The sequence below is a fragment of the Sus scrofa genome, chromosome 17, assembly GCF_000003025.6.
Source record: "Sus scrofa isolate TJ Tabasco breed Duroc chromosome 17, Sscrofa11.1, whole genome shotgun sequence".
NCBI classification, from domain to species: Eukaryota; Metazoa; Chordata; class Mammalia; order Artiodactyla; family Suidae; genus Sus; species Sus scrofa.
The window spans coordinates 33225116-33238730 of NC_010459.5; the positions used below are offsets into that span (position 1 = coordinate 33225116).

The following is a 13615-nucleotide window of genomic DNA, read 5'->3' on the forward strand; positions in this document are numbered from 1 at the left end:
CACATCCTCATGATGGGGTGCAAGTCTGGTTCGTCAACCTCTGAGTCGAGATGGGAACTCCTTGCTGTCTCGTTTTAGAGAAAAGAAGAGCCCTTAGGCACGTGTGGTTTGAGGTCACGAAAATCTTCCTGGAGATTCCCCCCTGCAAAAGCCGAAGGATGAGGGCCTTCTCCCCTGGTGAACCTCACGATTTTGGACCATGAGCTCTTTTTTTTTTTTTTTTTTTGCTTTTTAGGGCTGCACCTGAGGCATGCGGAGGTTCCCAAGCTAGGAATCAGAGCTGTAGCCGCTGGCCTACGCCACAGCCTCAGCAATGAAGGATCCGAGCTGCGTCTGTGACCTACATCACAGCTCACAGCAACGCCAGATCCTTAACCCATTGAGCGAGGCCAGGGATCCAACCTGAAACCTCACAGTTCCTAGTCGGATTTGTTTCCGCTGCACCACAACGGGAACTCCGACCATGAGATCTTTGAGAGCAGAAAGTGTGTCTCCCAGACAGCCCTCTGCCAAGCACAGGGTAAGGAAAGGGGGGCAGCTGGGATTCCCGCCTACAGCTGGCTTCTGCCTTCCTTCCAACAGGCCCACATCCCTCTTTGCTGTGCCAAGGGTTATGCACCCTTTGCTCTAGCTGTGTCAACAGCAGAGGCGTCTCCACAGATAAGAAGTGTTGGCAAAGCTGTGGCGAAAAGGGAAGGCTTGCACACTCTTGGTGGGATTGTAAATTGGTGCAGCCGCTCTGGAAAACAGTTATGGAGATTCCTCGAAAACTAAAAACAGAACTACCATATTGGTCCAGCAATCCCACTCCCGGGTATCTATCCAAAGAATACAAAAATACTAATTCAAAGAGGTGCATGTAACCCAATGTTCATGGCAGTATTATTTACAAGAGCCAAGATGTGGAAGCAACCTAAGGGTCCGTCAACAGATGAGTGGATAAAGAAGATGTGATATGCGTGATATGAAGGATAAAGATACACACATTGTGGAACACCACTCAGCCATAAAAAGAATGAAATTTTACCATTTGCAACAACATGGTTGGAGCTGGAGGGTATTTTGCTTAGTGAAATAAGTCAGACAGAAGAAGACAAATACTGTATGTTACCACTGATGTGCGGAATCTTTTAAAAATGAAACGAGGAGTTCCCATTGTGGCGCAGTGGTTAACAAATCCGACTAGGAACCATGAGGTTGCGGGTTCGATCCCTGCCCTTGCTCAGTGGGTTAACGATCCGGCGTTGCCGTGAGCTGTGGTGTAGGTTGCAGACGCGGCTCGGATCCCGCGTTGCGGTGGCTCTGGCGTAGGCCGGTGGCTACAGCTCTGATTCGACCCCTAGCCTGGGAATCTCCATATGCCGCAGGAGTGGCCCAAAAAATGGCAAAAAGACAAAAAAAAAAAAAAAAAAATGAAACGAATGAGTTAATATTTTAAAAAATAGAAACAGACTTAGGACAAATTAGTGGTTACTGGTGGGGTGAGGGAAGGGCCAGATAGGGGTAGAGGATTAAGAGGTAGAAACTTCTGTGTATAAAGTGAATAAGTTACAAGAATAGGCTGTACAGCACAGGAAATGCGGCCAATATTTTATAATAACTTTAAATGGAGTATAATCTAGAAAAATATTGAATCACTATATTATACATTTGAAACTAATGTAATATCATCAATCAACAATACTGCAATTTTTAAAAAGGGATTTGCAAGTTCCTGGTGTGGTGCAGTGGGTTAAGAATCCAGCATTGCCACAGCTGTGGCTCAAGATTTGATCCCTGGCCCGGGGATTTCCATATGTCAAGGGTGCAGCCAAATAAATAAATAAATAAATAAATAAATAAATAGCATTTTTAAAGGGATTTGCATGGAAAAAAGACGAATCAACATGCAAAAATATATGTAGTCAGGTTTGCTTTTAAGCCTATGTAAGTAGGCTTAAAATAACGTAATTCTAACTACAAAAAGAAAAAAATGAATAGAGGTGTCTCCCTTTCATCCCAGAACCCAGTGGCTTGTCCGTAGGGAAGATGACAATGGAAAGCCTGAGCTGCAGGATGCCTTGGCTGCAGAGACACTGAAAGGAGATGAAGGGCCCTTTGCAGGCAGTAGGTGAGATCCTGGGATCTCTTCTCTGCCTCTCTAAGCCTGGGTACCGGCACAAAGGAGTCTTGCTTCTTGCCGGGGTGCCCTGAGACATGCAAGGTTTCTCTGAGCAGGAGGGTGAGGAAAAGCAGGACTCACCTTTGTCATCCGTCTCCTGTTGGTCAACTGCTGTTAACAGTAAACAGAGCACCTTGCACATATCATTGATGAAATCCTTGCAGAAGATGGAAACTGACAGTCAAAGACATAAATGTCTTCTTTATCGTACTTAGGGATCAGCAGAGCCAGGATGCTGACCTGCTATACCTGTTGCCATGGTCTCCTGTGCTCCACGTGGAAGGGGGACCAGGCAGGACTTTCAGTCCAGAAGGCACCAGGGTGATAAGTCCTCCCTGTGCATCGCCCACCCTTTTGGCATTTGCATCCTGACACAGAGGAGGGTGAGCACCCGGAAGGAGAAAAGGTGCTTGGAGGGGCATTCTGCGTGGGAGGGGAGAAGAAAGGGAGCAAACTTTTGTCCCCGAAGGGAACGGCAGGTGGAGCGCATGCTCACAAAGCCACTTTCCCCTTATGCTGGCTGCTTCCCTCAGTCCTTGCCCCATGGCTAAACCCTAGGATTGGCTCAGCCAGCCCCAAATCGAGGATCTGATGATTCTGTCTCTGGATTATCCAGGGACTTTTGTTCACTCACCCACCACCCCTTCACCTAGCACTAATCACAGTCCCCTCTGCCAGAGTGTGTTCTGGAAAGGAAAGGGCAGGGGCTGGGGTGGGGCCCAAGCACCCGAGTTCACAACATCACAGATGTTTAACGATCCCTGGGGCTGTTTTCTGCACGTGCCTGGATGAAGGGCAGGGATGAAAGGAGAGTGGCTTCACCCCCAAAACTGACTTATCAAACACAGACTCTTGAAAAGCATCATAAGGAGAAGAATTTCAGCCTTAGAGACCCAGCATCTCCCCACATCCTTTTCTGGCTGTGAGCACAGGGATATCTCTGGACTCTCACTCCAGTGCTCATCCTCCAATCCCACGCCACCTCTTTTAGTCATTGCTTAAGTCCACTGTCAGGCCGGTGGCAATTTCCCCAATTTCTTTTTCCTGAGAGTATCAGGGACACCAGCAGCCCTGAAGCAGTAGTGACTGCTCAGTGTCTATCCCAATATTCACTTCCTCTTCTTTCTTGGTAATGAAATCCCCTATATTAATGGGGTTCACATTTTCCAGGCTTCCCTGCAGCTGGGGGTCCTGTGAATTGAGTTCTGGTCAATGACTTGTAGGTATAAATTACATGTATTAACTTCTAGGAAACTTCTTTTTTTAAAATTTGAGGTAAAATTCACCATTTAAACCATTTTAAAGCATATAATTCAGTGGCATTTAGTATACTGACAATACTGTGCAACCCTCACCACTATCCAGTTCCAGAACTTTTTCATTGGACTCAAAAGAAACCCCTTACCCACTAGCAGTCACTCCCTAGGTCCTCTTAACTGCAGCTCCTGGCGACCACTAAACAACTTTCTGTTCCCACACATTTGCCTATTCTGGCCATTTTATATCAATGGAATCACACATATATGTAGTCTTTGAATCTGGTTTTTCACCTGGCATGATCTTTTCAAGTTTCCTCCTTGCGGTAGCATTTATCAGTAGTTCATTCCTTTTTTAATGGCTTTTTTATGGCTGAATAATATTCCACTAATATATCATATATTGATATACTGTATTCCATTCATTCTTTCATCAATTGAGGGACATTTGGGTTGCTTCTACCTTTTGGCTCTTGTGAGCAATACTGCTTATGAATGTTCATTTGCAAGTATTTGTTTGAATACCTGTTTTCAATTCTCCCAAGAAAACCTCTTTTTCAAAACAGTTGGCAAACACCCTTAGCCTTACTTCTGTCTTCCTCCACTTGGTGCCCAGGGGCTAGATGCAATGTGGACATATCTCTAGACCATGCATGCCCTTGGGATCGCAGAGTGGGGGCCTCACAGAGCCCTGGGGGCAGGTGTAGCTGCCCTACCCACCAGAACTACCTACATTGTGTAAGGAAGATGTAAATTTCTGTCTTGTTTATTGCTATTTGGGGTTCACTGTCATTCAGAGTCAAACCTAATTACATATAATTGATAACGTGACCTCTCTCTTATTCTGTGGTCCACCTTTGGCAGGGGTAACATAACAAGTACGAAACAGAGAGTTCCCTTTGTAGCTCAGCAGTTAACAAACCCGATTAGGATCCATGAGGATTCGGATTTGATTCCTGGCCTTACTCAGTGGGTTAAGGATCTGGCCTTGCCATGAGCTGTGGTGTAGGTGGCAGACACGGCTCAGATCCCGAGTTGCTGTGGTTGTGATGTAGGCCGGCAGCTACAGCTCCTATTAGACCCCTAGCCTGGGAACCTCCATATGCCTCGGGTGTGGCCCTAAAGTAAAGGGGAAAAAAAAGAGAAAAAAGAAGTAAAGAACAGGCTCCAGACTGTGAAGGGGGGCTCTCTAGTCACCAGGCTCCATCCTGATCAGCTGGCTTTGAAATCGAGTCACCTGCAGCAGACAAGGAGGATGATGTGTTTGCAGGTGTGGACTCAGGTTTTCACCTCCTGCTCCTGGGAGGACCACAGGGAGCTGCTGGCAGGTGCCTGTCCCGACAAGGTGATACTCCGGGGCTGCCTCTCCCCTGGCTGCCCAGACCCTATTCTCTGGGTCTGGGTATCTTCTCTAGACAAAGGGGTTTTTTTTTTTTTGGCTTTTTAGGGCTGAACCTGCAGCATATGGGAGTTCCCAGGCTAGCTGTGGAATCAGAGCTAAAGCTTTCAGTCACAGACACAGAAACTCAGGATCCAAGCCGAATCTACAACCTACCACTCAATGCCAGATCCTTAACCCACTGAGTGAGGCCAGGGAGCAAACCGGCAACCTCATGGTTCCTAGTCAGATTCGTTTCCACTGCACCACAGTGGGAACTCCACAAATATACATATTTTTAATCTTACAGATTTCCAGAGTTAATTAGGGCTGATAGATGTATTAAAAATCTTCTAGCCAAGTGTCCTTTGTTTTCCCGTTTTTTTGGCCACCCTGAGGCATGTGGAGTTCCCAGGCCAGTGATCAGATCCAAGCTGCAGGTGCAAGCTAAGCCACGGCTTCAGCAACACTGGATATTTAACCCTCTATGCTGGACATGGGATCGAACCTACGTCCCAGCACTCCCAAAATGCCGCCGATCCTATCTTGCCACAGCGGGAACACCAACTAAGTGCCTTCAAGCTTTTTGTTAGAGACCGCATTAAAAAATACATTTTATGCATTGCTTACACACATAGGCCTGTCACCAATGCAAAGTTTCACAAATCAATCCTAACCCTTACCATGTACAACGAACTGATATTTTCGACCTTCTTTTAAAAAATTTTTCAGTCCACAAAACTGATTTCACCACTTGCTAATGGGTGTCAACTGGTAGCTTGAAAAACAGTGATATAATCCAATATGCCCATAGGATAGGTAAGAAACCCGAGACCTGGGAAAGGGGAAGCCATCAGCTGAGGTCACAGGGTAGTTTAGAAGCAGAACTTGGCCCAGAAACCAGGTCTTAGATCCTGGTCGCTGAGGGGCTGTGAGTCTTGGGGCACCGGGATGTCTTTGGGTCCTGGCTGAGCCCCCACTGGCTCCAGGAGAATCGCTGGTTTCCTTTTAGCCCTCACCATTCCTCTTTTTCTCTCTCGCTGGCAACATGTCCCTTCACCTTTCCCCCACATTCAGGCATTTTCAAGCCCTGGGGGCAGCATAAGCATTACAATGTCTTGGCAGCCTGGCCGTGGGGAAGATGGGGGTTCCCTGGGCCGTTGGGTGAGGTGCTGGTGGGGCTCCTGGGATGAAGGGGCATGAGACTGGTGGTTTGAGCAGCCTTGGGCAGGGTCTCAGCATCTCTATAGAAGAGCATCCTTCCTTGAAGGGCTGCTGGTAGGATCCCGCCTGTATCCCCCACTAGAACCTGGGAAGGGTACAAATGCCACCAGCAACACAGGCTACAGGAGGGTTTGAGCTTTTCTACAGGCTGCCTTTGAGGACCTCAGGGGTGCAGACTCAATGCTGAGCTTTTTGCCGGCCCATGGCCTTTCGTGGTTACACACAAACCCCCAATGAGGTCATTCCCATTTCACGGAGGAGGGATTGGACTGTCCAGTCAGGCGACATCACTTGTTGAATATCACAAGCTCAGGCAGAGCCTGGCCCAAGCCGGGACTGGAAGCCAGCGTTGCCTGGCCACATGCGACTCCATGCTGCCACCCTGCAGGCAGCCTAGGTTGGTGGTGGGCAGCGACCCGGGCGCAGTTCCAGGAAGCTGCCAGAAAGGGCTGCCCTCAGCCTCCTCCCTGCCTCGACATTATACGGTCAGCATGAAGGAGAGGGAGGAAGAAGGATTCCTCGGTCCCCTCCACCTCCAGAGAGAGGTTAGAATCTCTGAGACTCGGGCTCGCACGAGGATCCCCTGGAGGTGGCGTTAGCCTGAGCCCCGTTGCCGGCCAAGAAATCAGCATGTCCTTGGGGACAGTGTTGCTTTTTTTTCCCATTAAACTCTCCTGGTGATTCTAATACGGAGCCTGGACAGAATCACCACCTCCAGCCTACATGGCATTTACACTTAGCAAAGTTCCTTTTTTTTTTTTTTTTTAAATGAAGCTTTTTGATGCAAATTATCTCTCCAAACCACAAGGCTGCGCTGGGAGGGAGGCCCCCGGAGCAATCAGTCTCCTGGTTACAAAGGGGGAAGATGGGCTGAGAGAGAGGAAGCAGATGGCTTCTGAACCCCTTGCAGCCCCAAGCGGAGACCTGGGCCCGTTCCCTCCACTCCTAAGCCACAAGGGAAAGCGTTTCCTGACTTCAGCTCACGCCCCAGGCCGGCATGTGGGCCCTGGGGAGGAGCGATTGCCCCATCTGTGGAGGGTGGCCCAGCCAGGTGGAGGCCCAGCCGAGAAGTTATGTGCGGTAAACAGAGCAGCCCAGACACAAGCTCGGGGCCGGGGGCGCGGTGGTTGGAAACGGAGGCAGAGCTGCAGGTGTTCCAGCTCCAAGGGAAAGTGCTCTGTGCAGGCGCACAGCCCAGGATGGCCAGGGTCCCCTGCATGTGGGGCAGAGGCCACAGGAGCTATGCCCAGAAGCAAAGTTGTTGGGAGAATGCTCTCCATCCCATCAGGACACAGAGATAGCGATAGTCCCCGAGAGAGATTCTTCCTGCAGGCAGAGGTCTGCTGTGTCTGTTTTTTTTTTTTTTTTTTTTTTTTTTTTGAGATCTCACATACCCTTGGGAGTTCCCATCATGGCACAGAAGAATGAGTCTGACTAGGAACCATGAGGTTGCGGGTTTGATCCCTGGCCTCGATCTGTGGGTTAAGGATCGGGTGTTGCCGTGAGCTGTGGTGTAGGTGGCAGACGCGGCTCGGATCCTGCATTGCTGTGGCTGTGGTATAGGCTGGTGGCTACAGCTCTGATTGGACCCCTAGCCTGGGAACCTCCATATGCTGTGGGTACAGCCCTTAAAAAAAAAAAAAAAAAAGATCTCACGCACCCTTTACCCAGATACCCTCATGGTCAAACCTTGTAAAAACTATGGTACAACATCGCCACGAGGATACTGGCATTGAAACAGTCAAGACACAGAGAATCCATCACCTCTGGGATCCCTCTTCTTGCCCTTTTATAGCCACACCATTTCCCTCCCACCTCTACTCGCCTTATAGCCACTCAAGCTCTTTTCCGTGTCTAAAATTCTGTCCTTACAAAAATGTGATGTAACTGGAAGCATACAACACAGGATCTTTTTGGATTGGCATTTTTCACTCGCCATCATTGCCTAGCAGTTCAACCAGGTTGTTTCGCATTATCAATATTTTGTTCCTTTCAATTGCATCCCGTGGTGTGTATAACAGTTTGTTCCTGGTACCACATGGATGTACTATAGTTGATTTAATAACTCACCCACTGGAGGCTTTTTTTTTTTTTTCAATTTGTGGGCTCTTATGAATAAAGCTGCCATGATCTTTACATACAGATTTTGAACATTGGTTTTCACTTCTCTGGATAAATTTCCAGGAGTGAGATGACTGAGTCATATGTATGCATCCAGGTTTGAACCCTGAGGACTGCACCTCCGACCAGGGCCTCCGAGAGGCTTTGAGGCTGGAATAATGCTACCTCTCCATGTTGGGCCCACTGTCTGTGTCCACAGCCGGCATCCCTGTCCATGGTAGGCTCTGGCTTCCGGGGGCAGCAGGCAGAGGATGCTGGCCCACTCTGTGCAAAATGCCACCAGGCCTCCCCAACCATCACCATCCCCACTCCCTGCTGTCTCCACCAGCAGGCAGATAGCTGAACCCCATTGATTCCTACAAAAACCTCAGACTGGGAACTCAGACCGGCACACCTGTCACCCTGAGAGTCCCTGGGTCACAGGTGCCCATCCACCCACATTTCTCTCCCCGTTCCTTCTGCTCAGAACAAACCGCACCCCAAACGACTTCTGCCCAAGTCCAACTCATTGTCCACACCACGTTCCACTGGGTTCCGAGGTCTCCTCCATCCCCAACTGTGGCCAAGACTCATCTCCTGCTCAGGGCCCCCAGCACTTGATGGATTTGTAATGCAGCCTGATGACAATCCACCTGGCAGGCCACTTGCCTGTGAACTGGTGGCAGCAAGTATGGGCAGGCTGTGAGCCCACCGAGGGCACAGACCCCACCTTGCTGACTGCTGCGCTCCCACTGCGCTTCCTGCCTCCTCGTCTGGGGGTCCAGTAAGCGAACTCATTCATCCAGGGCATGTTTACTGAGCACTGCCCAGCCGAGTGGCCAGGACGGGCTAAGAGCTGCAGGTGCGACAACTTCAAAGGAGTGATGGCATTCCGCTGTCTGTCTTCTGCCTTTTTATTTTTGTATTTATTTTTTCATTTTTTTGCTCTTTAGGGCCACACCCGTGGCATATGAAGTTCTGAGGCTAGGGGTCGAATCGGAGCCACAGCTGCCGGCCTACACCACAGCCACGGCAATGTGGGATCCAAGCCGTGTCTGTGACCTACCCCGAAGCTCACGGCAATGCTGGATCCTTAACCCACTGAACAAGGCCAGGGATCAAACCTGCGTCCTCATGGATACTAGTAGTGTTCCTTACCGCTGAGCCACGTCAGGAACTCCTCCTCTGACTTTTTAAAAATTGATTTTCTCTGAACTGACCATTGTCCACATTCTGCTGTGACCTTAGGACACCTGAATGATGTATAAGTTGCGATCAGAGAGCTCAGTGTCTCTCTGTGAGTCACAGGCACTGACACCCTGGGCCCCTTAGGGTGTCACGCAGGGCTCTCAGCGGGTGGCTGCCGTGGGTGCACTTGCCCCAGGTGTGAGCCCCTGCTGAACCCATCACCCTCTGTCCTGGGCTTCTTTTCATGGCCAGAGAGCAGTCAGTACTGGGAGGAGCCTGAAAGCCTCTCTCTGTCAAGCCCTTCATCTTGAACGGGGAGCCGAGGCTCAGCCGTAGAAGCAGGTAACAGTTCCAAGGAGACACCAGGTTCTGTGCTGCTTTCCTGTGTCACAGATGTTACTCACTCATGGATGAGCTCAGCTCTGGTAGCAGGACGCAGCGGAAAGGGTGCCGCTGGACCCTGGTCTGGGCTCTGCTATCCACTTTCTGTGGGACCCTCCAGAGGGAGGGAGATGGCCTGCGTGACAGCTGACATCCCCTTGCTGAAGTCTACAGGGTGCAAAGCCCCTGTTCCTAGCAACCCAGCAGCCCTGCATGTTCACAGGAGGAAGTGGGTGGGGACCAAGGATGGTCCCATTTTTGCTGCCACCCGTCCTGCGCTTTGCTCTGAAACCACCAGCATTTGCCTTTTGCGTTGTGCTCAGCAATTTCTTGGGCAAACCTTCGCGGGGCCCTAACTGCCATTCACAATATTTTACTGGTTTGACTCACACCTTGTTTGGGTTTGGCGTTGCTGCCAACCCACTAGGCTGAGCACCCACGACAGGCCATAATTAGCCTGCCGCTTAGCAGGGGCGTCTAACCAGAGCCAGAGAACACGTGCTCCCCAGCGGGTCTTTTTCTTCTTCACCCCTTCCCTGTTCCTCCTCACACCTGCTCTTTCTGCTTCTGGAGATTTCAGCTCATCAAGTGGCTTTCAAAGAGCCTGCCCGCGTGTTTCCGGACGTGTGGTTTACTTAGCAGTGTTCCAGTGCTGATGGCTTCTTTTAAATCAGTTTACACGCTGTCACTCCCTCCCTCCCTCCCAGCTCTGAGATGTGCTTTTCTTTGGCTATATTACTGACAGCTGGCAAACTGTATTGAGAGGCATAGGGAGTCGGGGCCAGCTGAGCTGAACAGGCAAAGCTTGTCCATCTGCCTAAGGGAACATGACCTCCTGCTGCACGGAAGACCCTGCCCAATAATCAAGACTCCATCGCAAAGGTGCTCTCCCTTTGAAACCACACTAGAGGGACTAAGTAGCTGCTGAAAAAGAGGCGCCTCCAAAGAGAATCCTAAAATACCAAGCTCTAGCCTTCAGAGCCCCCAAGGCAGCTGTCCTGAGCTGGACCCTGTGGCCTCTCAGATGGCCCAGGGCCTGGGCGCCCAGCAGGAACTGGCAACGAAGATGCCATGCACTCACCAGACATGTTTCGCCTTCCTCTGCCTCCTCTCTGGGCTCGTCCCGGAATGGCACGGATGGTGTGGGGTGAAGGGCTGCTGGGATCTCCTTGCCATTTATAGAAGCCTCTCCTACACACCCCAATTAGAATTCTAATGAAGTGGGCGAGGCACCAGGTCATTCCTGTACTGCCTGTAAACGTTTCACTTACGACATACTTGTCACCCAATGGATGGTCATCCTGCTTGTGCAAGACCAGCTTGGGGAGAAGAGGGGAGATAAGAAAGAAACGCAGAGTTTGCTTTTATGACTTTTTTTTGAAAGATGAATTTCCTGGATTATGGGGTTTAGGAAATGATGTCATGCTTTTCCTGAAGTAACTTTTCTAGAAATGATGCTGTGACATGCCCTGGGGGTCAACGAAATGTCTCGGGAGAACCCAGAGCAGAAACTGCCTGGTTCTTTCTCACCAGCCACACAGGCTGGTGGTCGCCACCAGCATGAGGGGTGGGAGAGGCTCCTCATGGCTCACTTGTCGGGGTATATGATTTGGGGTTGGAAGCAGTCAGCTCCGATGCTGGCTGGGTCCTGGGCCATCACTGAACCTCAAAGCCTTGTCTGATGACCAGGGGGATGTATGCCCACCCTTCTCGACTCACCAAGTGGGGGCACCGTCCAATGAGGTCATGTAAATGCAGAGTGTATGGACATCCGTGCACCAGAATGGGTTAAAGCAGATGTCACCTGGAATCAAATGTTAGTTTGGTTCCAGACTGGGGGGTGGGGTGGGGAGTGTTCTTTTCAAGGCAGTGGGGACAGTCACTCAGCCTGTACTTGGGACATGGTTTTGTTCTACTTCTGCCATGTGCCATTGTAACATGGGGGGATAAGTCACAGGCTCTCTCTGAGCCCAGCTTCTACATTGGTTAACAAAGGAGGCGGAGACACTCGGCATTTTTGGTTTCCTTGTTTGTTATTTTTATTTTTATTTATTTATTTATTTTTGCTTTTTAGGGTCGCTCCTGCGGCATATGGAAGTTCCCAGGCTAGGGGTCCAATGGAGCTGTAGACGCCGGCCTCCGCCAGAGCCACAGCAACGCCAGATCCGAGCTGCATCTGCAACCTACACCACAGCTCATGGCAATGCCGGATCCTTAACCCACTGAGCAAGGCCAGGGATTGAACCCGCAACCTCATGGTTCCTAGTCGGATTTGTCTTCACTGCACCACGACAAGAACTCCATTTTTTTTGTTTGTTTGTTTTAAAGGGATATATTTTTTCAAAAGATCCGTTGTGGATATTTGAGTCTCCAGGTTTCCTCTGATAAACAAAGGCATTTCAAAAATGATAATGCCTCAAAGGTTCATGACAGACCAGGAATTTCTCAAGGCTTCTCCCAGAGCTGGAGTGGGAACGGGGACCTAGCGCCACCACGGCACGATTCATTAGGGAGAGGGTGACAACACTGGATCTTGACAAAGGCGGGTGGGAAACGAGGAATCCGCTTCTCCTCTGTCCTTTGTACATTTGAGGACCTCTGTCACCCCACAGCTCTCCCCGCCCTGAGACGATCTGGTCACCTGCGTCCCCACCTCTCACTCTCTGAAGGTCCAGGCTGCGTATTAGTCACATCCTCCCAGAACCAAGCATGGGCTTGTCACCTGACAGGAGCACACATCGTCATGAATGAGTGGATCAAGCAGCCAATGTAAAGATGGAATTAATAACCATCAATGTAGAGCCCATTGTGGGCAGGCACCCGCTAAACGCATCACCCGTATTGCCGTTTCCTGTCTTCAGATCGGTCCTATGACAGACATAGGGACCACTACTTTTGCTGTCTCACGGGAGGGAGAAATGAGTCACGTCTGCAACCCCAACAGAGCCTGTTCACTTAACCTGGAGGTCGCTGCCGAGTCAGGTGGGACCCCAGGCTTCCCCAGGCCTCTAGCAGCTCTGCACCTGTGCCCCGCAGAATGTTGGCTCTGGCCGCTGACGCAGAAGAGAGCAGAGCATAGAGCGGTGATGGGGAGGAGTGCCCGATGGGCAGGTGGGCATGTGGTGTGGTCCTGGCCCCTGCGTGGCCCTGGCTGTGGCTCTGGGTGAGGCCCTTATTGTGTTGGGTCAGTCCTGCCAGAGACCCTGAGAACAGTGTGAGGGAGCCGATGAGCAGATGTGAAGTGCTGCACACGCCCTCGAGTGTGGGATAAAGAGATGGCGGAGGATGCGGCTTATCACCATCACTGTTGCTGTTGGCCTGGGAGCCAAGGATTGGCTTTCACTGCTTTCAGTGAGCTGGCAGGGCAACCTGCTGGGATGACGGGGTGGGGAGGTGCTGCCCTTGGAGATCTCTGAGGTCACATAGACTTGGGACCAAACTCTGGCTCTGCCATCGCCTCACGTCTCAGAGTCTGCAAAGCTGAGACAGAGTTGCTATGAAGACCGAAAGAGGGCGTGGATGTAAGTGCTCCTGTCCTTCTGCAGGCAAACTCAGTGTGTAACAGGTTAGTGTCCATGCTCTTAGTATTCCTCACTGCCCTTAAAGCACCCTGCCAGCCCCAGGGACCCACAAGTATGGACAGTGGTGCCTGCCCACTGACCCCCTGGTCTCCCTTTGAAAGGATCTGTAGTGATCAGGCTTGATTGACTCCAGGGTGGTGTGGTAGAAAGATGCCCAAGTGGGATTCAGAAGATCCCGACTGAAAGCCGGCCTCTGAGGCTCGCCTGCTGTGTGCTTTTGGCAGAATTGGTTTCCTTCTCTGAGCCTGTTTCCTCGTCAGCCTACCCATACATCTCCCAGCGCTGCTGTGAGGTGCAAAACCCTGAAGTCGTAGATATGACTCTCCCCTGTAGACAGGGTGGTGCT

General features: G+C 50.6%; 1 protein-coding gene across 1 annotated transcript in view; it reads right to left on the minus strand.

Annotated features, from left to right (window-relative positions):
• TGM3 (transglutaminase 3) overlaps positions 1-10950 on the minus strand; it is a 44165-nt gene extending 33215 nt beyond the window's left edge. The window contains exon 1 of the mRNA XM_021077597.1: positions 10770-10950. Coding sequence (XP_020933256.1) covers positions 10770-10929 — 160 coding nt within the window. The 5' untranslated portion in view covers positions 10930-10950. The remainder of the gene's footprint in view (positions 1-10769) is intronic.